This window comes from Geospiza fortis, unplaced genomic scaffold, assembly GCF_000277835.1.
Source record: "Geospiza fortis unplaced genomic scaffold, GeoFor_1.0 scaffold200, whole genome shotgun sequence".
Lineage (NCBI taxonomy): Eukaryota > Metazoa > Chordata > Aves > Passeriformes > Thraupidae > Geospiza > Geospiza fortis.
The window spans coordinates 1,575,515-1,602,299 of record NW_005054353.1 but is presented as its reverse complement, the minus strand read 5'-3'; the positions used below and the strand labels follow the sequence as shown (position 1 = coordinate 1,602,299).

General features: G+C 39.9%; 1 protein-coding gene across 1 annotated transcript in view; it reads left to right on the top strand.

The window, feature by feature from the left end:
* SNX31 (sorting nexin 31) overlaps window positions 1-25,492 on the top strand; it is a 36,666-nt gene extending 11,174 nt beyond the window's left edge. The window contains 18 exon segments of the mRNA XM_031058975.1: window positions 1,844-1,951; window positions 1,953-1,980; window positions 3,000-3,061; window positions 11,494-11,604; window positions 15,389-15,479; window positions 17,113-17,154; window positions 17,157-17,200; window positions 19,009-19,073; window positions 19,226-19,232; window positions 19,653-19,719; window positions 19,722-19,744; window positions 20,392-20,546; window positions 20,548-20,603; window positions 21,113-21,228; window positions 21,451-21,525; window positions 22,539-22,614; window positions 25,069-25,127; window positions 25,463-25,492. Coding sequence (XP_030914835.1) covers window positions 1,844-1,951; window positions 1,953-1,980; window positions 3,000-3,061; window positions 11,494-11,604; window positions 15,389-15,479; window positions 17,113-17,154; window positions 17,157-17,200; window positions 19,009-19,073; window positions 19,226-19,232; window positions 19,653-19,719; window positions 19,722-19,744; window positions 20,392-20,546; window positions 20,548-20,603; window positions 21,113-21,228; window positions 21,451-21,525; window positions 22,539-22,614; window positions 25,069-25,127; window positions 25,463-25,492 — 1,215 coding nt within the window.
* The last annotated feature ends 1,293 nt before the right edge of the window (window positions 25,493-26,785 follow it).

Here is a 26,785-nt window from a genome sequence, read left to right as displayed (position 1 = left end):
TCTATCTATTTTAGGTGGAAATCTTGGATGAAGACTAAGTACCTCTTCCACCAGATTAGAACATCCTATCTGGGTTTTCAGTACCATACACAAATACACACTTAAAGTTTATGGGCACTTTCCTGTAATTCTTTGGGATGAGAAAAAATATAATTGGTTGCAAGAAGTTCTCTGTAGCCCAGGTCCTGAGGACACAAGATTGCATTTCAAGAAACTTACCCAGCAGCTGGCACTGAGATTAATTAATTATTTTTTTAAGTAGGCCAGAGTCTCAATTTGTGTGAAGTGATGATAACAGACGGCACTGCTTTCTGTAGGTGAGGCATGGCCTGAGCACAGAGGGAAGAGAGAGGACCACCTGGCTGTCAGACTCCTGGCAAATTTTCTTGCTCTGTCTCCTCAGTTTACCTGCCTGTAGAGCAGAGATAAGCTTTTGGAGGAAAATCATGTATGTGAAGGGCTTTGAAGATAAAAACCACTCCACACTCACTATTGCAGTTAGCTTTATATTAAACCAAAGCATGTCGTGTTACCTAACCCTTTTATGCTGTGTGTCTCTGAACACTTCACACATCATATGTGAAAATCAAGCCCTTGGAAAGGCTGCTGTGTTGCCAGCATAGGGAAAATGGAGTTGTGATTCTAAGCTTCACTCCTGGTTTTAGGTAACAAAAAGGAAAGGTATTGCTAATTCTTGCAGTAATAAACTTTTTTCCTTCATACTTCAGTTGCTGGAGTCACGTGAGAGACTTAGGCAACAAGGGCCAGAGGGGAAAATGTCATCTTTCACATGATTTAATGACACTAATTGCTGAGTTGAATACTGGTGCATAAATTTAATTAGTAGTAATGTCTCAGCATTCTGTAGGGAGTCTCATTTTACTGATCAGATGACGCATTGTTTTGATTTAGGTTAAAAAATGTTTCCAGGCAAACTTGCTGTATTTTGCTGTGTTTAGTAATGTGCATTTTGAGAAAGTAGACCTAGCTTATCCTTCTATTGAGAGTGTTTGCCTATAGTAGAGAATGTTTATATTTTCAAGTGACCAAATATTGTCCAAACCTATTGGAGCCATCGTATGTCAATTGTAAAATAGTGTAATTGTGGTTTTCTAGGACTTCCAGGTCTGTTTATAGATGATGTAGGGTTTGTACAGAGGCCTTACGTCCATATTATTGTACAGAGGCATTATGTCCAACTGTAATAGCTGAAGGAACAAACTTTCAGATAATTTGTGTTCACTGAACATTTTTGGGTTTTGGTTTTTTTTTTTGTTTGTTTTGGTTTTTTGGTGTTTTGTTGTTTGTTTGGCTTGGTTTGGTTTGGTTTGGTTGGGCTTTGTGTCTTTTTTTCCCTTTTCAATATTAGGTGAGCCAATAACTTTTATCACCTCTCACAGACAAAAGAGTAAAAGCCTCTGAAGTAGCACAAGTCAAGGACAGAAGTTACCAGCTCATAAAACAATAGTTCTGTGGGTACAGAACAAAGAAATCCTGTATGGACATGCTGGAAAGAGAAGACATCTGTAATCAGAATTTGTTTGTGTGTAAGACCTAGCTGATAAGGTTAATATAAGATTAGGTTTTGTGGCTTGGAGCAGGAGCTCAGAAGTGATAAGATTGTAAAACATGGGGACCCCACATCAAAGGAGGCTGCTCACTTGGGCTGTCTTCTGGTGGCTGACCTGAAAAAGGCTCCGCCTTTGCTGTGGGCCCTGAGGTCCATCAGGGAGGTTCTGGGTGGGTGCCCTGTGCCTTTTGCAGGACATCATGTCTTGCTGTCAAAACAAGAGAGCACTGAAAGCTCCTTGGAAACTATGAATATGTTCTCATTTTTGTTTAGCTTTCCTTTGTCTGTTTAGTAGCTGAGGAGCATTTTGGGAGTGCTGTGCCTTTCCATCCAAAGTTTTATCTGACAATGACCAAACCTGTGGCAGATGAGAGAGAGGCCATCACAGCTGGAGCAGTATCTTCAGAATGGCAAGCCTGGCTATAACAACCTGATCAACTTTCACATGTAGGGCTTAAACCTTCAAGGATATGCCCACAATATTGACTGCAGGGTGCTCTACCTTCCTTACTGAGATGAGTTAGGGTGTATCTAAAATGCTAAACATTGCAGCCCTGTCCTGGCTTGTGGTTCACCGGGTTTAGAACATCTGGGTATAGTATTTCTCCAATTTCTGAAGCAAATGCCTTTCTGCAGGTTTCCCAAAATGTAGAAGTGCAGTTTCACTCTGAACAGCCTGTAGTCTGTCCATTCTCTGTCCCTCTGGATCAATGAGTGGAACCACACTCCCTGGTTCTGCTCCCCAACTGCCAGAGCTGATATGGCACCCAGTGGGTAGAAGACAGAGGCAAAAATAACAGGCATTTGGGCAGGTAGAAGAATAATATGGACCTCCTCCCTTCAAGAGTTTCCAAGAAGACTTGTGAGAATTATAGGAGGAGTTTGTAGAAAAATTACATCTCAGTGTGCTGTGTTCTAGGACAGGTCTGCAGAATTCCTAGAATGGGTCTTGTGAGTTTCATATAAGCCAAGAAAAAAGAAAAATCCATTTCAACTACCTGAAAGGATGGGTGTGTGGGTAGATGAGTTTAAAGAAGTTTTGTAGCCTCTGGCCTCAGATATTTTGTGCCAAGACTTACAAAACAGAAACTCAGGGTTAGTCTTTAAAGTTGTACTTAGTGGTTATTCTATCTTTTTTTACTTGAGTATTCATTTCTTTTAAAGCTACTGGCCTTGAGTGACCACAAGTTACATGGCCAAGAACCTTACTGAGGTCTTGCTTTGGGAGAAAAGCAGCATTCCATGTATTTTGCCCTGCTCATAGTTTCAGTTATTTAACAGACTGATAAAGGCAGCTGGGCAGAAACCGAAGGATGAGTAAAGTAACATGACTATTTAGTCAGAAGTCGTGTTTTGAGACACTGGCCATGTTTTTCATCTGTTGGCTATATTTAGTTTCCTCCCTCCCCATTTTCCACTTGTTTTTCAGTTACTTTGGATTCAAATATTACAAATAGTGATGCCTTCATAATTTTTTGAAAGCTACAACAGGTAAGTTTGACTTTTTCAGCCAAATAGTTTGTTATATGAAAGTTGAAATATTATCCTACCTCCCAGGTTCAAGGCTTCCTTTGCTCTCTTCCTTTCCTTGTGTTCTTAAGAGTATCAGTCTGCCTTGTAAAGCAGTGAGTTCCAATGACAGAGTGCTCTCTGTGAAGCCTGTGTGGCAATAATAATAATAATATTTCTATTGTTTTTTTCCCCATGTACAAACTTGTTTCTCACATGGAAAGAACTGCATGCTTTGTTTTTATATTCTGTGGCATATCTGATGAATCTTTTGCCTCTAAACAGTTCACAGGAAAGTCTTTGTGAGAGCTCAATAGAGGGATTACACACATACTTGGATTTTGCAATTGTAAATGCTTTTTGATAGCGTCAGTGGTTTGCACTGATGAGTGTACTGATGACTGCTGGGAAAGTGTCGTGTTCTCTTATCTGGCAATTGTAGCGATGGGCAGGATCTGGCACATATTTGGGTTGTTGTAGCCTAGATGACTTTTCAAATGCATTTAAATGTGGTCCATGGCATGTGTGATCTTTCTTTGGCAGGCTTGGAGCCTTGATAACTTGTGCTTATATCTGACTATTGCAAGTTGCCATATACCCCTTTTCCATTCCTCCTTTCACATTGCTGTGGTTCTAATGAGAATAGCGGTGTTTTGGAGCAGGTGGGTGCAGTATGACTGACTCTACAGCAACTTTAGGGAGGGAATGCTGTTTTGGTTTTCTGGGAAGTGCTTGGTGTGCTGTGGTAACCTGACTTGAAGTGAACTGTTCTGGGAAGTGGGCGTGCTTTGAAGAACCAAATAAGAGGTTTGTGTCTCAAGAGCTCTTCACTTGCCGTGTGTGACTAAGGTATGTAAGGGGAGTTCAGGAGGGCTATAGAACATGGTATGAAAAAGTATTCCTAGCAAATTCTAGAAAGGTTTTTCCTGCATACTTTGTAAATAAAAAGATACTGTTTATTTACAGTCTCTTAAATTCAGACCAACTGGAGTGCTAAAGACAGTGAATGACTTCTGTTGTAAGAAGCAGTCTTTTTAGTTCTGATCCAATGCCTGCTATAGCCCTACAGATGACTCCCAGTAATTACTGCTGAGTCTTAATTAGTCTTGATGAGACTGATAACAGGGCTGCTAAAGAAAGTTAAATCCACTAGGAATGCCTGCAATATGCTGTCAAACAGTGCCAACTGACTTTTCTTCTACAAAGTCCTGGCAGGAAATAATTCTTCAAAATATCAGTATGCAGGGTTTAAAGATGTCATTGGACATGACATCATTGTGGATTTCTCTTAATGCACCAGCAGAAATAATGTATATTAGTTTTTTTCTCTACACCAGGCCCTTTTGGTGAGGAGGGGCGACTTGATAAGTACATGTGCAGTACTAATTTTACAGGTTATGTACACATGTGTATGCTGATAAAGGCATGTAATGACTGTACTACCAAAAGCAGTCAGTTATTTTGTAGAGGTCAAGATAGGCACAGAATTATTCCTTAAATATTGGTGCAGGTCAGCACATTCTCAAGACAAAAAAATGAACCCAAATTTCTGTTCCATAATACAATAAATTTTAATAAGCTATGTTTAGGCTTCCTGGTTGGCAAAGACAGTAGTTCAACAGCTTTATTTGCATACAATTAAAACTTTAAATGGTTATGCTCACATAAATGCTGCTTCATAATACAAATGGCAGTAGTGCTTTGTGTGTTCTTCCATTATGGTAAAAAACAATCTCCAAATAGAGATCAAATAACTCTGTGAAAGACAAGAGTATGTTCATTGTCATTACCTGTGCAGAGTGCCTTTTATTGGTGTGACTGATAGTTGAATAAATATTCATTTTGGCTATTAAAGAATCTCGCCCAGCAAACTGTCCTTGTTGTACATGTTCTAGTATTTATTAGCATACTGTTACTTGAGAGATGTCTTATGGCAGAGTAACAAAATTTCTCCAACAGTGTTGAAAAACAGAGTAAAGTTCATTCTTAATTCACCTCTGTGCTGTTCTTTTCTTCCCCATTGTTGAAGATGTGTAGGCAGCACTTAGTGTCCTACATGTTTCTTGGGAGGGAAAACATAGTGAATGCTTCTGTGTTACTGATAGTTAGCGTTGAAACCAAGCATTACCCCAAACTTGCTCATCTCATATTGCAAGAGGGATGACTAATGAATAAAAAATCATTAAAAATATGAAAAAGTATGTTCCTTTTCTGGCAGAGGCATGGACTGGCCTCGTGTAGTCAGTCTTGGCAATCTGAAACAAGTTAGCACACACCTGTGCAAGCAACCTGGCAGCTGGTGTGGGAGAAGAGGCAGAGGGACTGCACTGCAGGTGCTGATGAATGGGAGGCAGTCACTTTTCTGCCACCACAGCACTTTATTGAGCACAGATATGTCTGTAGGTCAAAGCAGTGCAGCCTTTATAATAGAAACCTTCATTTTTAATAGAATGAAAACATGGGAAACTAGAGGTGCATGAACTTGCTAGGGTTGGGATACTTTTTCCTAAAAATTCTATTGCTGACTTTTTTTCACCTTCATATCTATCTTTCATTATGAGAGAGAAGTTAATACTTACCTGAGAGAGTAAGTTAGTACTTACTATACACACATACATACATACAGCAGTATTTAATCTTCTACATGAAGGGATTTGTATGTGTCACTGACTAAAATACAATATGCAAAGGGGAAAATCACATTCAATTTAAGACTTTTTTGGTCCTTGTCCTGTGTTTGTTCTGAATGGGGGCATGAAGTGTGTGTTGGAGTGGGAGTGCTGTGCAAGGACCATGACTTTACTGCAGCTGCTTGACATATTGAGCATGACTCGTGTGTCTGCACTCAACATCACACCAACCAGCTGCATCCCCTGACCATATCCTAACCTAACAGGGCCAACTGAAGTTTGGAAGAAGCCCATGCAGGCCAACCCAGCTTTCCAGGTGCCTGTTTTTACTTGGCACCACCTTTTCCTGCTGCAGAGTTTACAGCAGGCATACTCTGGCTGTTGCCCAGTAACTTATCTCACAGGAGGAGCTGTCAGGGGACAGCAGGACACGACACCCAACACAATGGGAGACAGCTTGAGAGAATGGATGTTTTGCTCAAAACAAACATAGCTAAAGTATTTACCAACACTATCATGTAGTAGAGTTGAACACAGAGTTGAATGATCTACCCCCTAACACCCCTGCCCTTCCACTCTTTCAAACTCTAAAAACTTGAACAATGACCAAGCTGGAGAGACTGATTCAGTCTATCCCTTACTACCTCCAGCTCCTAAAGACAAATGCTGTGGTTCTTGCAAGAAGCCACTAAAAAGAGGAGACCTTGTGACTGCGTTGTGTCTTTTCCTTTTTCATCAGGAGAAAGACAGTATGAGCAGGTACATGTATCCCTATCAGTCTCATTTTCATGCAACACATTGACATCCTTGAATGCAACCTGAGATTATGGTCTGCTTGTGTTGGGCATCCATGCAATAATGTGGAGTATTGGGGATGCAGCTGTGAGGACAGCCAGTCATTATGCACTTATGAATAGAATCGAGACACATTTCCTTGAAGCAGCAGAGGTGATGAGTTGGGAATCTAGAAGGCTGACCTTTTCCAGTCTGTGTTGAAAAGCAGCCTCTAACATGAGGAAAAGGATTCAGGTGTGGATGAAAGGACAGATGAAAAGTTGAGTAGTTGAGCAAATACAACAGAGCAGAGCCTGATAACAGACAAAAAGTAGCATTCTTATGTGGTTCTTTACCAAAGGACTCTGATATAAAGTGGTTTTCTTTCTGAAAAGCAAGCATGAGGACTGAATACCACACGAGAGTTGTGGTATATATGGTATTGGAAATGAAAGTAAAATGTGGCCCAGAAATCTGCAGGTGTAACCAGAATCAAAGCTGTTCTGATCACAGGCTGCATTTCCTTCACTAGAGCTCCTGTCTCTGACCATGCGATCTCTGCTCCCCTGACCTTGCAACACATCATTTGTGCAAGCAGTGGAGGAATGCACGTTTGGAACATTCCTCTCTTCTCACTCAGTAGCTCACAAATGTGTTTGGATGTGTATGTACACAAACAGAAGACTGAGTAGCTAAGATTTTAGCACTGCTCTAAAAATGTTATTTGTTCATATCAAACTAGGTTGTGTTTCTTATTTATTTAATTTCTACATCAAAAGTGCAGCTGGACGCAGAACTGAATTTCATCTGAATTTCATATGGGAAGTTCCTATACTTTCAGACTTGTGTTGTGCTGGCCAAGGAGGAAGGTTGCTAGCATAGAAAGCTCTGAAGAATTTTAACTCAAGGATGTCTGTTTTATTTTTGTTTCAATGTTAAGATACAGTTCAGTCTCCTGCCCTGCTGTTCTTTTCAAATATGTTGTAATAAGGACCTCATTCTCATCCTTTCTCCTTTTATGGTCCATGCTTCTTAGGTGATCAACAGATCCACTAAGAGCTTGCTGAGGACTCAGGTTGGTTGACTTCTGTTAAAACAAAATCACTTAACTTTAAGCTCTCTAAAGGAAAAATGGGAGGAATAAAAAAGATATCTAGATATCTTTCTTGCTATATAACATATATATTTTTTGAGATTTTTCTGTTTGTTTCTATTTTGGTTTATTGTTTGTTTCTGTTTTTCTTTCTTTATGAAAACTTTTCTTTTTTTCATCAAAACTGAAACCCAAAGACCAAAGAAAATGCCTTACGAGCTCTGTATTATTCTGTATTCCTATATTAACGATTGAACTGTGCTTCAAGCTACTGGGACAGACTAGTGGGTAGCAGACAGCAGTTCTAGATGTTTCAGGAGATTTACTACAGGTAATAGTAACACTGTTAAGGGGATATTCAAACAATATGAAGGGATACAAGAAAGTGTCCAATTCAAATTACATGGTATGTTTCCTGAAATTCAGGACAAAAAGTGTAAGAAACATGAATAGTTCTACTGAACATCTACTGTTGCCAAAACACAAGGTTTCTTTATGTTGGTGCCTGTTTTGAGTAGATAAGACTTTAGTGGTCTTTCCAAAACTAAAATAGTTGCTTGGGAAAAAATCTGAGCTTTTGCTGCAGATTCATTTTAAAAGAAATTTCCATTCCTTTTGGAAGCTGTTAGAATTGCCATGTGCACTTACTGAATGGATCATTGCTGACACTGGTAAATGCTTTTTCTATTGTATTTGTATTAAACTTATGCTGGATTCTATTGTGTTATTTTAGGGACATGTCCGTATTTGTACTTCTTCACTTAACTCTGTCTTCTCCTGCCTTACAGACTGCACTGTTTCCTCCTTTTGTTTTATGTCAGTAATTTTCTTTGGTCTCAACAATACTTCAGTGATAAGAGGCTAAACACAAATATTTGTAACACTGAACAATGTGGGGAGTTTCTGGCATGGACAGTTCTGCCTTCTGGGTTAAAAGCAAGTGATAAAATGAAGAGGGGGAGGGGAATCCCCAAACACAACAGCTTAAGATAATTCTTATTTTTTATTTGCTGTGTCATAACCTTATGAAGGGAATCACAGAATTATAGAATGGTTTGGGTTGGAAGGGACCTTAAAGATCATGTAGTTCCAATGCCCGTGCCACGAGTGGGGGCACCTTCTGCTAGACCAGATTGCTGAGAGCTCTCTCCACCCTGTTCTTAAACACTTCCAGGAACGGGGCATGCACATCTTCTCTGGGCAAGCTGTTCCAGTATCTCAACACCCTCACAGTAAAGATTTTTGTCCTAATATCTAATCTAACACCACCCTCAGTTTAAATCCATTCTCCCTTTTTCTATTAATACATGCCCTTTTGAAAATAACAGTAATCAAAAGTTGGAGATAAGTAGTGACTTCACCCCCCATGCTGTGATGTGAAGCTGTGCTTCTAGTTCAGTAGAATCAAATAAGATAAAATAACGCCTTTAAAAAAAGGCAGCTGAGCAAACTGCTGGTTTAAGTGTTAAACAGTCATACTTAATGTGACTATTCTAGTTGGAACTGAGATTTTATTTCCTCTAGCATCCTTTCTTGAAGATCCTCAAATTAATCTGCCTACTAATATGCTGCACAGTGTTCTTGGAGAACTCAAACTGTTTAGAAGTAGCTTGAAACCTTGAATCATGCTTGTCTTTTTTCCCCTCATGATTGCTGAGTAGAGAGGTGGCAATGAGGGTAGGCTGCCGCCAGGTGAGACTCCCTTGGAGTCCAGAATGATAACGTGACCTCTGTGCTCCCAGCCCTGGGCTGCCCCAGTGGATGAGGTGCTCTGTATCCAGGTTGTAATAGCTGCAGGGGTGGCAGTGAGGATCTGGGAAAAGTAGATGCATCAAGTCCTCCGTGTACTTTCCCTGTGGAGGTTTCAGCATGAACAGCACACACCCAGAAGCACTGGCTCTGGTACTTGAGCCTTTCAACCCCCCAGCACTGCTGAGCCCCAGGCAGTACACTGGCTCTGCAGTGACCTGCTTGCTCCTCGGTGAGAGTCCACAGTGAGGGGTGGGCCTTTATCTAAATCTTACGTTTGCATCCCATGTTTGTTCCACACTTCAGGTACATTTTTATCACATGAAATGTTTCATACAAAAATATGTGCACCACAGGTATTTGTGAGGACGTGTCTGCTTCTTCCCGTGTGAGGAAAATTGTAAAGGTAGTCGAGAAAGCACAGCAGATGATCCTCTGTGTAAGAGACAGAGGGGCTTTTGTATCTTCACAGAAGCAAAGTAGTGCTTACTTTAATTAAAAGGAAAAACTAGACCTGTTTCCTGGATAAGAAATAAATGGATTTGGGAATAAAGATTAAATCCCTAGAAGGACTCAATGCCTTGAGAAGGGGTTCTTTTATTCCTTAATACATGCAAACAGGTGTGTGGGTATGCAGATAGGTGAAATACTGGGTGTTAGGAAAATCTTGAAAAGTCTCTTTAAATAAGAAACATTGCTTTAATTTGGCTTTCCTCAACTTTTCCCCCACATATCATTCTACAAACTTTTATAACAGGTTCTTAATTTTCAGTTCTTTTTGGGAAAAACCCCCAAGCCAATGCTTGTTGTTTGTACTTGTATAGTCTTTCTGACTGAAAAAAATAAGTTAAAAATCAGTTAGTCAGTTAATTGGAGTCATGCATCCTAGGATGTTCTCCAGGGTACCCAAAGAAGAGTGATAGAGCACACAGCATAAATGTCAGCTCTGCCACCCTGCTCTTGCTGACCTTGCAGGAGCTGGGAGATGGTCCAATATACAGACACCATGAAGACTGCAGAAAGATGCCACGAGTACTTGAAAAGTAAGGGTTCCCAGGAACCCTCCCATATTTTCTACCAGGCTAGCAAAAGTGGATACAAGAAACTAAAATTTAAGGTTGCATGCAGTTATGTACAATTCCAGCATTTTCCTCTGCTGTGATTATGAAGGGAAGTACCTCTTCTCAATTAACACCAAGGCCAGAGGGACCACTGCTACCTTCTGATACAGGGCAGTCAACAGGAGGAGCTGCAGTGATGAGTTTGTGCCACCTAATCCAGAGGGAATCCCAAGGGTGTTCTCAAACTTGTTCCCATCTTTCTGAAATGAGTAACTGACTTCTCATGCAGAGCAAGGCATGGCACTTTCTAAATATGAGCTCAGGAAAGTCTTTTAGGGACATATACAGTCTTAATATAAAACCAGTGGAGAATATCCCATTCCTGTGCACTACCTCACAGTGAGAAATGTGAGCTTTGCCTCTAGTCTGACTCTGTGTATCATCAGCTGACAGCCAATGGATCTGGTTTCTGTGCTTTAGTTTTCCAGATTGCAAATCACCGCTTTATTCTGTCTGCACATAAGACAGTTCTCTGAGGTCACTTATTTGAGACTTGTTTTCTCATGACCTAAATGCTTTCAGGTTTCTTTTTTACACCCCCTCTCACTGTGCAGCGTTTTGGACCTTTGGGCACTGCAAAGTATTCCTGTAGCAGTGGTGCTGGTCTATTCAGATACTGTAGCCTCATTATTCTCACCAGACATTTTTCCAGGTGTTGGTACATGGATGCACTTTCCCCTTTTGGCAAGATTGTGGCTTTGAAAATTCACCTTCAGTTGTGTATTCACCTCCTCTTTTTGGAGTCTCTACTTCCTAGGAAGCGACTGTGTCTTGCCTGCAAACACTGAGACACCAGGTAGCCTGTGGCACTTAACACCAAAAAGACTCTCCTTTAATTCTTCAGTATCTTCCCATTTGCTGTTCTGCATATTTATTTTTTGTCATCTGCAAGCTTTAATAGTAGTTTTAGTAACTTTATCTGTATAAATGATAATATCATTTTTTTTTAATTTTACCTGAATAAATAGGGAATGGAGCATCAGCATCTTCAGAAGGCTTTCAGCAATATGGAAAGCAGTAAAACAGTGTTGCATTTCTACCTGACAGGATACATTTAAGATCCAAACCCAGAGAGCCTTTTTGGATGTTTACCTTGCTGATGGCAGCAATATTAGACTTTATATCCAGACATCAGATACTGCAGAAGGAATATTACCGGTAATGGCTTTCTAGACTTGTGTTTAAAGTTTCCATTTGTGAGAAGTGGAGAAAAATCAAAATAATTTCAATTAGGAAAGCATAAACCTCTCTATATGAAGACATACAAGAGTATTTTCTGTGGGCTTTGAGGAGGTTATTGTACCAGAGGGCTGGGGAGCATTGCTGGTTCTGCAGATGATATTTTGGGTCCTTAGAATTGTTCACAATTAACTTCTTAATGTTACATGACTTCTGCTTCTATGGCATTTAGCTGTCAAGTTCAGGTTTCCTTCACATATGACAGAATTAGAAAATACATAGAGACACATTCATAATTAAACTGCCTTTGGTTTGGCATAGTGTGGGTGAAAGTTCCTGAACACTGAAGTCAGAAATGATCTAGTCTTCACTTATGTCTTGGCTGGCAGCTGCTGTTAAAACTGCACTACTGATGCATCTTTTTTTCTGCATGCTTTTCTTTACTTGTTTTGTGTCCCTTGGAGCTTTCTGTGGAACTGTGTGTTTGCAGTGTTGGTGCTGTTCTAGTGCTGGCTCTGGAATGTCTGTAACAGCTGTTGCAATACACACAGTAAACAATTGCTAGTTACAATTTGAAACCAGTAGCAACCAAATATTGTTTACACAACTGGTTGATTTGTGTTTGAAACTTCCAGCTGGAGTTCCCTTCTTATGCCAGGGGAGGAGGAGCAGCAACAGCTCTGCTTATTTTGTGTATTTGCATGTTTATGTGTGCACAAGCAAGCCTTCTTTGGTTGCCCTCATCTCCTAATCCTAACAGCAATAACAAAGCATGCATCTGTCTGATGGGTGCTGCTCTTTGTCATGGGATTCTAAAATTTCCTTTCACTGTACAGAAAAGTGTGCACCCATGTTTCTGCTGTGCCTTTGCAATCTGAGTTGGTGAAGGTGGTTCTCAACTGGATGTAGGTATAAGGGAGCTGAGCACGTGTTTGCTGTACTCTGTTGAGCTGATATGTGTTAGTCCAGCCTCAAAACTTACAGTATCTGTGCATTGGAACCACAAACTGGATAACACAAGGTGACCCCTTGCTGGCTTCGCTCTGCCATGGGGTTTGCACCGTCTGAGGCAATGCCGGGACCTGTTCTTCCAGGGGAACGTGTCAGAATCAGCCTTGGACCCTGCAACAGGAGACTTGTGCAGTGGGAGATGCCGAAGGCAAAAAGCCTTGGGGGTGGCAGGGAGATAGGAATTCTGATTTGGGAAGAGAGAAGCAGGTGGTAAGAGGGTAGAAGAAAGAAGGAGACATGTTTGGACAAGAAACTTGTATAGGGGCCTTGAGTAAGGAAAGGATTTTCTAATATGCTTTAAAAATGATTAATCAGTTGTGCTTGATAAACTTGTCAGTTTGCAGTGGGTCAAGGTAATTTCCAAGACAGACAATGGTGTTGTATATTGCTTTGTATGTTACTTTTATATATCTTTAACGTTTATGTGATACTGTAAAGAAGCAATGACACTTCAAATGCTGCAGACACCATTTCTTCTTTTGTAGTCTTAAAGATGAAATAGGACTTTTGGGAATTATTTAGCTTTTGTCACTGTAAATTGCTACTACATTCACTGTTATTTTGTGATGGAGATAGATTTTACAACCCTCACTCCCTAATATTCTGGTGCTCAGACAGCATATACCAGTTTGTGCTTTGATCCAAGAAATAAAACAAGTCAAAATCCTACTAAATCTGAGATCTGTGTTTGCCATTCCTTGGAAATGCCATCTGGTATGCTTAGTATTGCACTACCAAGGGATAACACATTAGTCTGTGGCTAGTTTCTTGCAGTAACTTGTGAGGACAACAGTGGCAGATAGAATAAAAGGTGATAGTCACTTTTTTATCTTTTGTGTTTGGACTATGAAACTTTCTTCCCGTCATATCTGGTGTCTGAATTGACTCTGGGACAAGTGATTTTAATGGTCTGCTGCCATCTCTGGTAACAGTCCTGATATTAGCAGGGATAAGGAAAACCTTCCTAGTGTGTTTTTTTAATTTTAACTGGAAACAATTATTTCCAATCTATATTTAGCTTGATGTCTACTTTTTTCCATGCACAAAAACATGTCTGCTCTTTTGCTCTTTGAACCCACTGATACAGCTGGAGAAAACCCTTCTGAACTGAATTTACAATGCTGTCACTGTGACACAGAGTTTGAAGTGTTTTGGGGTCGTCAGGCTTTGGAAGAAGAGAAACCTGACCCTTCCCACCCTATGCTCAGACAAAGAAAGTCCATCCTCTCTGACCAAAGCATGAGGTTGCATGATCTGCCAGAGTAGCTATGACAGTAGTATTCTCAGGACTGAAGAGATTTCTCTATAATTGCCACACCACTTTCCTGAGCAAACTCGGGAGATTATGGTCACTGTGGAATTTAGGAATGCTTCAACTGTACTGCATTCTTTTGGGTTATGGCTGTTCAAACTTATGCTTTGATTTTTCAGAACCTAAGCCAGAATAAGATAACTCTCCCAGTCAGATTCAGTGGTTAGTTGTTGGATTATTCCCAGCTTTTCAGAGACAAGGCAACTGAGAGGTGTTTTAAAAGATTGTGTTCCATTATCAGTCTCGATGAAGGCTGAGACATAAGAGATGTAAAACTCAACACCATTCTGTCAGAAGCCAACCTATTTCCCGGTTACAATACCTTATAAATGTTTTTCAGCCTATTAGCTTTTGCCACACAATGCTGCTAATACTTCTAACACAAATCACCTATATTTTTACCCCACATGGTCCTGCTACAATGCATCTTTCACAGTTCTAATTTTCTAAAATATCTTGTCTTTTTACAAGGCCATAGTTTGAAACTTGTTGAAACTTGTTTCTAGTTCAATCTCTCTCTCAACAATGTCATCTCTATTCCAAGACCTTCCCAAGTCAGCACACCTTATCTCAGTGTTTGCATACAGATGTACAAGACTGTGTGAGCTTCCTGTCAGGTTTTGAGAATTCCTTACAAATCCATTTCTCACAGTTAGTGGGCTCACCTCTGCCTGATTTTTCTGTCCTCACTATCCCATTGTGCAGCTAGTCCTGCAAATATTGTCTGCATTTTCTATTGGTGCTACTTCTGCCCTCTTTCAGAGAAGATGTAGAGAGGCCACAGCAAACTAAAAGCAACCCAAATGTCAAGCCAGATAGGGTTTTTCCTCCATATGCATTATTGATAATGAAAGTCCACCAGAGCTCAAGTCTGCTCTTGTCAGAAGCCTTTACAGAGAACCCTACAAGACTGGTGTTTTCACTAAAGGGCAGGATGTATAGATATTTCCTAGACAAACAAAAGAACTCTATCAGCCTGGAAAATACACAAAACCTGTAAAAATACGTATTTGTGATGCTCATGAGTAATGTTAACTCAGAGCACACAGTGCTCACAGTACAACAGCATCTGAGGATTTAGTAGTAAAGATCTGGAATAACATTGCATTAGAGAATAAATGCACGACAGTAGTAAACACAGTCTATTTTATTGCATTTTTACATTGCTTTGAATCTTACAAAACTCATCACAAATTCACATGCTGGAATATGGGAGTGGTTTACTTTTATTTATTTTTTAATATATATTTTTTATATATTTTTAATATATTTTATATTAATTTTATATATTTATTTTTTATATTTATTTACTTTTAAATGAACAGTTAAATGGGACGTAAGGGAAAATTTAAAAACAGTTAAGTTACATTAATAGGTGTTGAACACTTCCATATTCATGCTAATGTAAAGTGAAGATTCTGATCTTCTTTGTTTTTGAAGGTTACATTGTGTGAAGTGGGTCTGTTGAGAGAATTTATAAAATATTTTAGCCTATTTTTATTTCAAGATTGTGATGATGAAGCTCTCTCTGGTAAGTTTTACGTGGTGCTTAACTTAGCTCTCCCTTGGATTTTTGTTGTTGTTGGCTGCAGTGAGTGAATCTGAAATTGGAACAAGGCTTGCATGATCCTGCTAAGGTTAAAAGACCCATCTGGTCTGATAAATTCCCTCAAGTTCTCTCCCCCTACATCTTGGAAAGTCTGGTAGTGGGGAACAAAGTCTGGCAAGAGAGAGGATGGTGTAGGGGTAAGACTTTCACATATGAATATTCCTTTGAGTTTACAGGTCACATAGCAACTTTACCACATGGGAGATATTGGGTGTGCATTCTAGGTAGGCATTTAATTGGATGGCCAAACCTACATGAAACAGTTCTTAATTTACAGATCACATGCTGATTTTTTAACAATAGGACAGGAAGCTCTCTTGTTATACTTATAAACAATGTCTCTAGCTTACTTTCCTTTATATCATTATGTGTTTCTTTTCTTAACAGCCAGTAACTGAAGTTTGACCACAGTGTTTTTAAGCACGCTGTAAATCAGGGTTGTGAGTGTCTTTATGATCATAAAATGTGAGAGGCTTTTGGATCCTCATTGGTCTGCTGCTGCCCTGTTTCCCATGTGGGTGGGTATATGGATGAGGCAGGATCCAGGCCTGTGACTGGGATAGGCTCAGGCCACTTGAGGGCAGTGAACAGTCTTTGCTGTTAACTGGAGTTAAGTTAGGCATTGCAGTTATTTAGCTTTTTTCAGTCTTTTCATTGGCATAGAGATAGTGCTCTTCTGAATGTTTTAAAATGATGGTCCTGTTACTACTGGACTTACTAAGGAACTCAGGCTTACTTAGTGAGGTAGAAACTTTACAGTCTGTGTCTATTTTATTTATTATTCCCTTGCCCTCTTCATTGTGCTGTGAAAGATATCTCTGAGTACACAGTTGGCAGTTACCACATCTCAAATGTAACTTGCAGTGCAGTTCCAGATGGAATTATTTTTGCCTTGTACTGTGATATGATCAGATACATAGGAGAATAGAGAAGTTTTTCAGTTGATTACATTTCTATGTAACTTTGATAATCCTCACAAATACATCAAGTCCAAAGGTAACCCACATTCCATGGCCAAAAAATGTTTAGATGCTCACAGGCTTAAAAAGGTATGTTTAAGTGTTCTGCTGAATCATGCTATCAGCTTAGAATTAAATGTTTACAGATTTGGGCCTTTAGACTTACATTTTTTTTAAAGTAAGCAGAAAACTAGTGATCTCTGAAGAGTGTCATGCTTTTTGTGCTGTACATTGACATTTTATACACCTTTTGTGGTGATCTGTTCCAGAAAAGCAGCAGTTCTAGACGTTTCCATCGCTGTGTCCCATAACATCTATCATGCTTAGCTGTGTTTTGAATGAAGGCTATCCTAGAAGTCCACAGTCTCAGGGAGTAGAGATGTTCTGTAAATAGTAGAGCTTAGACTGTTCTGTAAGCTTAGACTCAGAGAAGAGTGGAAGATAACTAGCTTGTCACCTAACTTGACTCCAGAATCTGTATGGTTTTTCTTCTCTAACAGCACATTGCTAGCCAGCAATAACTGATACACGAAAGTAGTTGAGCTATTTCCCTAGATTTCACCAAATGTCTCTGTGTTTTTTTTTTCTTTTTCCAGTGGTGGAAAAAGTGGCAGAACTTGAACCTCCTTATGTGAGACTTAGAGCATGAAGGAGTTGCACTGTAAGCTTGGGATCAGACAGTGGTGAGGAAAAAGCTTAAGTGAAACTACTAAGATGCATGACAACTACTATAAGCAGAGAAAGAAGTCCCTTGAGTAACTTAGTTATGAAGCCTTCAAGCTTCAGCATCTTGACTGTTTGTTTTTTGTTTTTTTTTTTTTGAGGCCAAATTTTAATTGGAATTGACTGGTTTCTGTGGTGTTGCATATTTTAAATTTTAGCACTGTAGTATGCCTGAATGGTCCTTTATTGTAGCTAGCTATTTATTCCCTCTCCCTTTAAGAATCTATAGAGAGGTGTTTTGTGGTTCCTTGCCTCCTAATATTTATACTTGCACAATGCAGTGACCACAAATAAAAATATACCCACAAACAATATAGACGAGAACTTTGATTTCTGAGTTACAAGCTGTCCCTCTGGGCAGAGTTAGATTTCTTTTTATCTGAAGTGCTCATTTCTATACACTAATATACCTGAGGCCATAGCTTGAGCACTTCTTTTAGTAAATGGCCTGGCTTAAACAGCAGAGCACTCTTCCCCTTTCATTTGCTTGTTCCTTGGGCTACTCCTCCATTATGCTGGTGGGATTGTGTGGGCAAACAGTGGTGAACTGGACTGGTGAGCTAACCTGGTCTAAAAATATTGGCTCTTTATTTTTGATTTGGTTTTGATGGAGGGTTTTTGGCCTGAGTCAGTCCTCTGGTTCTGTTTGCTGTGCAGCAAATGGTAATGCTGACTTGTGGGTGAGGATTACCCCTGGGGATGGGGAGCCTGGTGCCAAGGTCCTGTTTGTCAGAGTGCCCCGAGGGGACAGTTAGGCAGTATAGCAGAGCCGGTCTAATGGCTCCCTGCTGCAGTTGTGCTCAGGTCTGCTTCTCCCTACAAAGAAACAGAAAACAAACAAATCTATTTTTGCTTGCTTAGTGACTTGTACTGATAGCAGGAGATGAATGAATGGAGTGGAAGAGGAAGAACAGACCATGTCTTTTGGTGGCAGCAAGGAAAGGTGCACAGAAACCTGGTTTTTGATGCTGGTAATTTATCTGGTTTAAATCTACTGCATTAGAACTCGGCCTCTACAAATCTTTCTGTTTCCCAAACTGCAGTAGTAGCTGTCCAGTGAAAGAGCTGCATGATTCTCAGCTATGGCAAACTGTCTGAGGAGATAATTCTCCATGCAGCACTGCTCCAAGGCGGGATAGGAAATGGGGCTGTCTGGGCTGCAAGATCCAGCGTAGTGCAGTGATATGTCCGTACCGTGGAGCCTGCGCTGCTCCAGCCCTATGGTTGTGGAGATTTACCCAGGTTGCTTTAAGTCAAAGGCTCAGGCCAGCTGTGCCCCCGGCACATGGATAACTGGGTGTTCAATTTGCTTTGCTCCTGCACTGAGCTCAGCCTGCTGCAGCTCCACGGTGGTTGCTGCTGCAGCTAGCTGGCTTCAGGCTAGGTCTTGTATGCCAGCACTGCAGCAGGGCAGTGGCTGCTCTAGGGGCCTTACCAACAAGTGTGTAGAGAAACCCAGAGTTGTTTGAGAAAAGGAGGAAAAAGTGTCAGTTCTATATTATAACTTACATCTTTGGTACCACCAAAATCAGTGGAGAGATTGGGTAATCTGACCCCAGTTTATTTCCATTTTGCTACAATGTGTAAAGAATGAGTACAGGACAAACTTCAAGATCACATCTGTCGTTTGGTTTGGTGTTTTTAATCTGGTAAATAATGAAATATTTCTGGATTGTGCTTCCATTTTATTTAGCTGAAAAATTCAAACAACCATTCAACAGAAGAATTTCTTCATGCTTTATTACTTTTTTCCCTTGGCTTGGAAAAATTGTATGGATCTTTCTCTCAATATAAGGCTGATGGATTGTAGAATTTCACTGAACTTGCTACATAGGTAAAACTAAAAGGACTTTTTGTAATCTTAAAGATTACCTTTCCCACATTAATTTAATCCTTTATACAAATTATTGACATTTTTATAAATGGTTCTTGTTGGCACTGATTTGTGCCACTTTTCTAAGTGCTGGATATAGCTGTTGTTGATAGGGGGTGTGTTTGTGTTGGTGTTTTGGGGTTTTTTCTCCTTCAAACCCTTGTATTAGAGATTCTAACTCACCTATGGCTTATGCATGGGAAAAATATTTCACAAAAAGGACACATTTAGGTATCTCTCCACTGTATTTTCAAGGTGATATATGTATCCTAATGTTCCTAATATGTAGGCACTCTGTCGTCATATAAGAACATGTAGGTGATCTGTAGGTTTGTTGAGTTGTACACCTACACACAGCTTTGGAAATTATTAATTCATGAGGAAAGAACAGAGTAGAGTGAACTTGTCCTAAAATCAAAGGCTTTGTTTAAAAACCAAAATAAACCACAAGCTTTCTATTTCTGTGTGTTTCTGAATGTTTATGTGAAAGGAAATATGTTTTTGCTGACTTTTTCTGCTATTTTTAAAAATTCTTTTAAGGCACTCCAGGTAGTTAAGAGGAGTTGGGTTAAACAAACAGATGAGCAGATGCAGGAACTTCAATTTCTACAAAAAATGTAAACAAAGCAAAGGTAAAACAGTATTTAAAAAAACCAATCAAAACAGATGAAAGAAGTGTTTTTAAAGAAGGTTTTTAAAGAAAGAAACTACGAGCTGTGACTTCAAAAACAGAGCATGGTTTTGTGGAGTTGTTTGAACTAGAGACCCAGGTCTCCCATCTCCTGGTCAGATACTGAACCACCAAATAGAAAATGAGATTCCTATCTCTGGTAATATTTTTTTAAAATCCCAACAGAATGAGCTATATCTCAAGGGCTGGCAAGAAGTATTTGATTAAATGCTGTTCTTCTCTGCAAAACTCAGGTGCAAAAGTTTGTCATTCAGTTTAGGCAACCAGATGAAAATTCAGACTGCTGGTTCCGTTGTTCACAATATTTCTTACTTGTTAGTTTTATCTCTTACTATTATCATATCTGCTAATCATCCAAAAGACCCATTTCATCAAATGACTTTTAAAAAAATTAAAAATCAAATTTCTTACTCTGAACTATAAGCACTATTCTCTGAATCAAGCACTGACCTATTGTGTGATTCTGTGTCCTTCTAGAAGAAAGAGTTTAAACATTTGTCTTACAGCCCTTTTGTTTTTTTTCTCTCCAAATCACTAGACCTACTTGCCTTTACAGCAAATTGCATTAGTTCTGTCCTTTTGGTGCAGTTCCTGATGCAGATTTGAGAAATGCAGTTCTGTGGTACATACAGCTTGATGTTTGATCATTTTATCTGTGACTATCCAGAAGAAAGCTGCTCAGCTGACATCCATGTTGCCAATGATGAGATTAGCCACTGCACAACATTGCCTACTAACCAAATTAGAGGTCAGCTTTAAATTTAACAGGTTAAGATTCTGGCAGGTTACTTTTCTTGTAAGTACTTCACTGACTTTGCATCTACATTCACTTCCTCTTCATGAAACATAAGGTTGGAAAGTCTGGGGAGAAAGGGGGTGGTGTGTTTTAAATATCTTCCACTTGCCCAAATTCTCCTCCAAACCTATTCTGAAACATATTCTCTTGGCAGCCTTTACAGTAGTGAAACATCTCGCTTTACTCTGCTGTTTTCTCCCTTTTCTGGCATTCCATGTCCTGCTTTACTTGCCCTTTTCCTTTCCTTTTGGAGGTAGAGTTGTCAGAGTTTTGTGTGGGAGCAAAATAACTGCTTTAGCCAGCTTTATGCTTGCAAAGACTCCCCCTTCCTACCTCCCACTTGCTCCCTCCCACAGAGAAAGTGTTCTAGTAAAGATTTCAGCTGTTTATTTGTATACTGTATAAAATGAACCTAATTGACTGATTCTGATTTAAAGCTGCTCCCTCTGTTCATCGGCTGGAGGGTTTTTGTTTGGTTTTTCTGTTTGTTTGTTTTTCCAGGGTATACAAAAGATTCCAAAGAAGACACACTGGAGCTCCAATTTGAGTACAATGACTCAGGCACATGAAACTGGATCATTTTGTACACAAAACAGTTTTTTTCTCAATCTTTTCAGGAAAGGATAAGAGTAAAATGTAATCTTACAGGGTTAGTCATGCTGAGGCTGGGCCATAAGGAACTGAGCTGGTTTGTTGGACTATAAAGGTGTTAAGAACAGGGTAAAATTAACTGAGTCAGGAAAATGATGGTTCAGTAGTTAGGGACCATAATTTTCTCCTGGAGAAGGAATAGAAGAGTCAAGTATGTAATTTTGAAAAAATCAGAAAGTTCTCTGATTTGTCCTCTTTAGACCTTTGTGTTCAGTAGCTGCGTGAAGAAAATGGTATCAGAACAGATGATGAAGGCAGCCAAAGGCCAAGAAATGGTGAGCAGGTGTGTTGGTACAGGAATTTGTATTAATATGAGACAAGGCTGCTGCTCTATCACTCTTACAACCATGCTGAGAGAAGTACCATTGAGGAAAAGTATTTTGCACATTCCAAAACTTCAGTCCAGAATTAATTGACTAAAAAGCACACCTTTGCTCAGTTTTACTAAAATAATTTTCTGAATGTTAGAAGGTTTATCATCACAGCTTTAGTCATATGTTTTACATTCTCTCTCCTTGACTTTTTCTGAGTATAATAAAGGATATAGATATATATTACAGGGTGTAACTTTTTGTATGTTTTGCGCTACCCTGTTGTATCCATTTCTGCCTTTCAGTTTTTCTCCACTTCACTTGCTTGCTCCATCTGCTGCAATGTTAGATCAAATGAGACCTGTGACATTCACATAGAGAAATTTTTTTACTTTAAATAGAAGTGATAATAAACTAAGTCTGATATGTAGCTAAAATACTTACATCTTTTGTGTGGGCTTTTCAGGATGGAAGGATGTTTAGATATTTGGTATTTTAAAAAATAATTTCCAGCATTAGTAATGTCTTTATTTAACCTTGTGATATCTAAAGACTTTGTCTGCCAACTGAAAATGTCTGAAGAGGAAAAAAGAAAGGACCATGTGTAATCTTCTAGGCCCATGCTGATTAGAGTGAGCAGTGAAGCAATGAACAGCACATTATTTCATAGCTTTAAACTGTAACTGATGCAGAAGAAAGGACCAATTTTAATCTTGGGAAAGATTGGATCTCTTTATTTCTAAATTTATTTGTAAAGGAAGCAAATTTTTAATTATGAAGATTAGCATCCACCGTGTAACTAATCAGCTGTGGATAGTAGCTTGTACTAAAACAGAGGATTATGAGACAAGGGCCACTCTGCCAGTTCATTTCTTACACTGTTGCTGCTGGGTGTAACTCAATACTGATTTGCTCAGCATATTTTGTTACAGTACTTAGAAAAGCATTTCAGCTTATTCTCAATTTACGTTCATCAGTCTGTTCTGGAGATCAAGATGCCCGAATAGATGAAAATAAGAAGTAAGAAATACAGCATCCAACAAAAAGGGGTTAGTGAGTGAGAAACTGAGTCCAAAATGTAAATACAGTGTGTTCTTGCATGTGTTGTTTAGCCCAACCACTGTTTTTCTGGTTAGGTAAACTTCTAAAAAATTTAGCAAGAACTTCTTCAGGTAGGAAAAGGAGGAAAACTTAAATTTTTTGGGAGGATAAAGAGGGTAAAAATATGTCTGAATAAAAAAATATTTTAGCTTGATGGCTCAACAACTTGCTTCATTTTATTTGCTTATTGCAAGTGTTTCTAAATGATACATTTGGAATTTACAGAAAGACAGAATGTGTATGGAGATAGGTATGTATATCTGCATGCAGCTGCTGATAAATTTTACAGACTTGTACTTAGATTCCACACTGGGATTGTTTGTGCATTTGTTTTTTCCCTCTGGTTGGGAATCATACCCATTTAGAAAATCTGACATGCTACATATTCATACACAGACATTCCCATCACATAAAAGATGCAGCTCTGAGTTCATTTGCAGGAATTGTATCCACTGCTGATAGTTCCTGAACAGCTAAATAGCTAAAAGATGTTGCTCTTTCAAGCCATTTGTTGAATGAAAGGGGATAATATAAAGTGAATTAACCTCCACTACAGTGTGATTGGCTGAAGAAAAATATTTCTAAAAAAAATATTTCTAAAAACTCAATCTGAATTCAGAAAAAACATGATGCTGCTGTACCTTCAGAAACCATAAAACCAATCACTAACTGCTCTTCAATAAGCAATCGATTAAATTGTGTGGTGGGTTCTCTTGCCCCTTTCTCAAAGTGCTCTGTACTTGTTACTGCCAGAGATGAGATTCTAGGTTAGGTGTGGCATTCACAAATAACTTGCAAATGATATTAAGAGAGACAACATCTTCTGACTAGATTTGTACCCATGCTGCTGACTGGAGGATGGGGTTTAGTGGCTTTGCTGTGGTGAAGCTTTAGCAAGGACTAAGTTCCGTGGCACTCTGGGCTTGAGGCCATTAGTCTGACCTGAACATGTTTAAAATATTTTTTGTGAGAAGAACAGCCTTGGACAGGGCAACAGAAAATCACTGAGCATATCAGCTGTGTCTGGTTGCTGATACAAAACTCATTGAGCTGAAAAAATTAAAGCTGATAATTAGAAGAGAGCTGTTAAAGCAAGTCCCAGTATGCTCTTGCATTTAACAGTGATAGCATGGAATGGTATAGGTAATTTATACAGCAAATTTGAAGTGGTTTATGTCTTCATACACCAAGCTGTGTTTTTAGAGAATTAATATCAAACCTTAAAACCATGCTTAGCTAGCTTCTAAATGCTGTGATCACAATGTTCTTAAGGGTTTCCTCTGATATTTCTCTACTTTTTTTTTGAGATGCTTGAAAAATGTAGTAAAAGTTTATCTTTTGTACATTCTCATTAGAAAAAGCATTGATTGAGTTGGGTCTTTATAATTTTGGCATTAGCATCCCCACGAGTCTTATAAATCTTTGCTCTGAGTTGGAGAAAAATTTAACTGATGCTGTTGAAAGACTCTGAAAACATGCTGACTCATGAGAAGAAAAATATAACTTTTATTTTGTTTCTGATCCTGTAGGAGTACATGGTACTACTAGCTTAGCATAACAGCCTGAAAATTCTTGTCTGAATACAAAGTCTAGTGCTGCAGTAAGATTTAGTAGGAAAATGAAGAAGCATAGGTGGACTTTGCAGATAGTGCAAATAGGCTTTGTAGAAGCGCCTGCACCTAGGCAATTCTGCTGTTACGTGTTATTTTAGAAAACTTGAAACAGGCATGAAATAACTTCTACAGAGAAAATGTATGCAAAACCTGGTTCCAGCTTCCTAATGCCTTGATGCTAGTTACTGCAGCATGATTACCATAGCTTCATGATAAACACTTTTACTAGATTTTCAGGACATTTACTGTACAAACATATATCAAGAAGAAAAATCAGTGCCATAAGTTTTCCTAATACAACAGAAAACTGCAGGTACAGGCAATGGAATAGTATAATTTGCCTGCTTATACCTGCCAGATGATATGGTGTTCAGAAGCTTGAGACAGTACTGGGTACCCTTTAGGAAAAGTAGAGTTGAAAGGTAGCATTTATGCAGTTGTTATGGTTAAAGAATGTGTGATTAACAGAAGTCAATCTAATTCAGGCCTATTCAGCAGTTAAAGTGCCTGTATATATATGTCCTTGTGGTCACTATAATGCCAAACAATATCGATATTGGCACATTTGGAAATGCTCTTCAATCCCCACATATAGTACATTGTAATAAGCCTTAGAACAGAAGCAACTGTTCTTGTGTCCTATTCCAGCAGGAAAAATATAATTCTCTCTGATATATCCCAAAGAGATCAACCTGAACTGTATTATGTGAGATTTTCTAGCTTGTTTGTATCTACCTATAATTACTGAAATGCATACGCCCTTCTAACTGTTTATTTGTTCCAATGCATGTAGTTCATTTGGCTTGTATCCCAAGGAAAAGATTTTTAGTTAGGCGAAATGAAGATGACTGTGTATTGTATAAGAGGACCCTAATAATTTATTTTAGATATTGTCTTTCAAAATTAATTGTCTGAAAATAATACACCCATTATGGAAGTCTTGAATTATAAAGAAAACAAACAAACAAAACCCACAAAAACAAAAACCAAACAAACAACAAAAAACCAAACCAGAAAACCAAACCAAAACCAAAAAAACACACCCTACAAACCAACCAAAAACCTCCACTGTCATCGTCACTGTCATTCTTTGACTGTGCACTGTTCTTTAGAGTTTTTGCAAATCTAGTTACTAGTGAGAATGGGTGCTGAGACTATGCTTTTTGTTTTGTTTTCCCTTTCCCCAGACACTGTTCGAGCAGAAAGGGGAGGGTTAACAGGAAAAGGTGCTACTCAATTAGCAAGAAAAAGTATTTACATATCAGCTTGTATTGTTTCTGTGAGTGTCTGTAATTAGTGTGATGGTTGAGCAGGCCATTGCCACCCAGGCACTGTCTGGGAAAGGCATGCATTGCCTCTGATCCTTCCAAGCAGACCAGACTGTTGTGGTTCGCTTACTGACCTGCTGAGATATCATCCATCCAAAAAAAAAGCTACACTGATATTTTTGGGTGAAGTCAAATAACTTCATCCCCCACCCTTTCTCCCCTCTCACCCCCGCTTCCATTCACATATACTCAGAGAACCTTGGTGCTGAGGCGAGGCGGGGACAGAGGCACTGTACTTCTGCTGGAATTTTTAGCTTGCTGATTTTTGTGGTGTTATAGAGGTAGCACACACAGCAGCGTCAAAATCGCAGAATCAGTTAGGTTGGAAAAGACCTCTGAGATGGAGACCAACCTCTGCCGGAATACCACCCCATCAACCACACCATGGTCCAGTCTTTAAGTCTTTAAACACCTCCAGGGCTGGAGCCTCTCCCACCTCCCTGGGCAGCGTCTAATCGCCCTTTCTGTGAATAAATTCCTCCTAATGTCCAACCCCAACCACCCCTGGCACAGCCTGGGGCGATGTCTTCTTGTGCTGTCACTTGCTACCCGGGAGAAGAGCCCGACCCCCCCGGCCTCAGGCTCCTCTCAGGGCTCAGCAGAGAGCGCTCAGGTCACAGCCGAGCCTCCTTTGCTCCAGGCCGAGCACCCCCAGCCCCATCAGCTGCTCCGCTCAGGGCTTGGGCTCCAGAGCCTTCCCCAGCTCCGCTGCCCTTCCCTGGACTCGCTGCAGCTCCTCAATGCCCTTCCTGAACTGAGGGGCCCAGAACTGGACACAGCATTCAAGGTGCAGCCTCACCAGTGCCCAGTACAGGGGACAATCACTTTCCTAGCGCTGCTGGCCACACTATTTATGGTACAAGCTTAGGTACAGGACCCAAATATGAAATAAGTTACGAACATTCAGGAAATAAGCTAGGTGGTATTTGTGTAAAGCTATCTTCACTGGGAGGGCGCGGCAGGGAACCGAGGGCGCTGTCACCCCGACAGGCCTGTGCCAGACCTGGGGAGGGAGCCGGGGACGGCCCCTGGGCAGAGGCCGACCTGGGAGCCGGAGAGGTGGAGCGCTGTGATGCCGTTTGGTGGGAGAACAGCGGGAGCAGTGGCAGCCTTCAGGGGAGGGGAGGGGACGGGGCCGCCCCGCTGACAGGGCATTGGTAAGTGAGCGGCTTTGAACGTGCT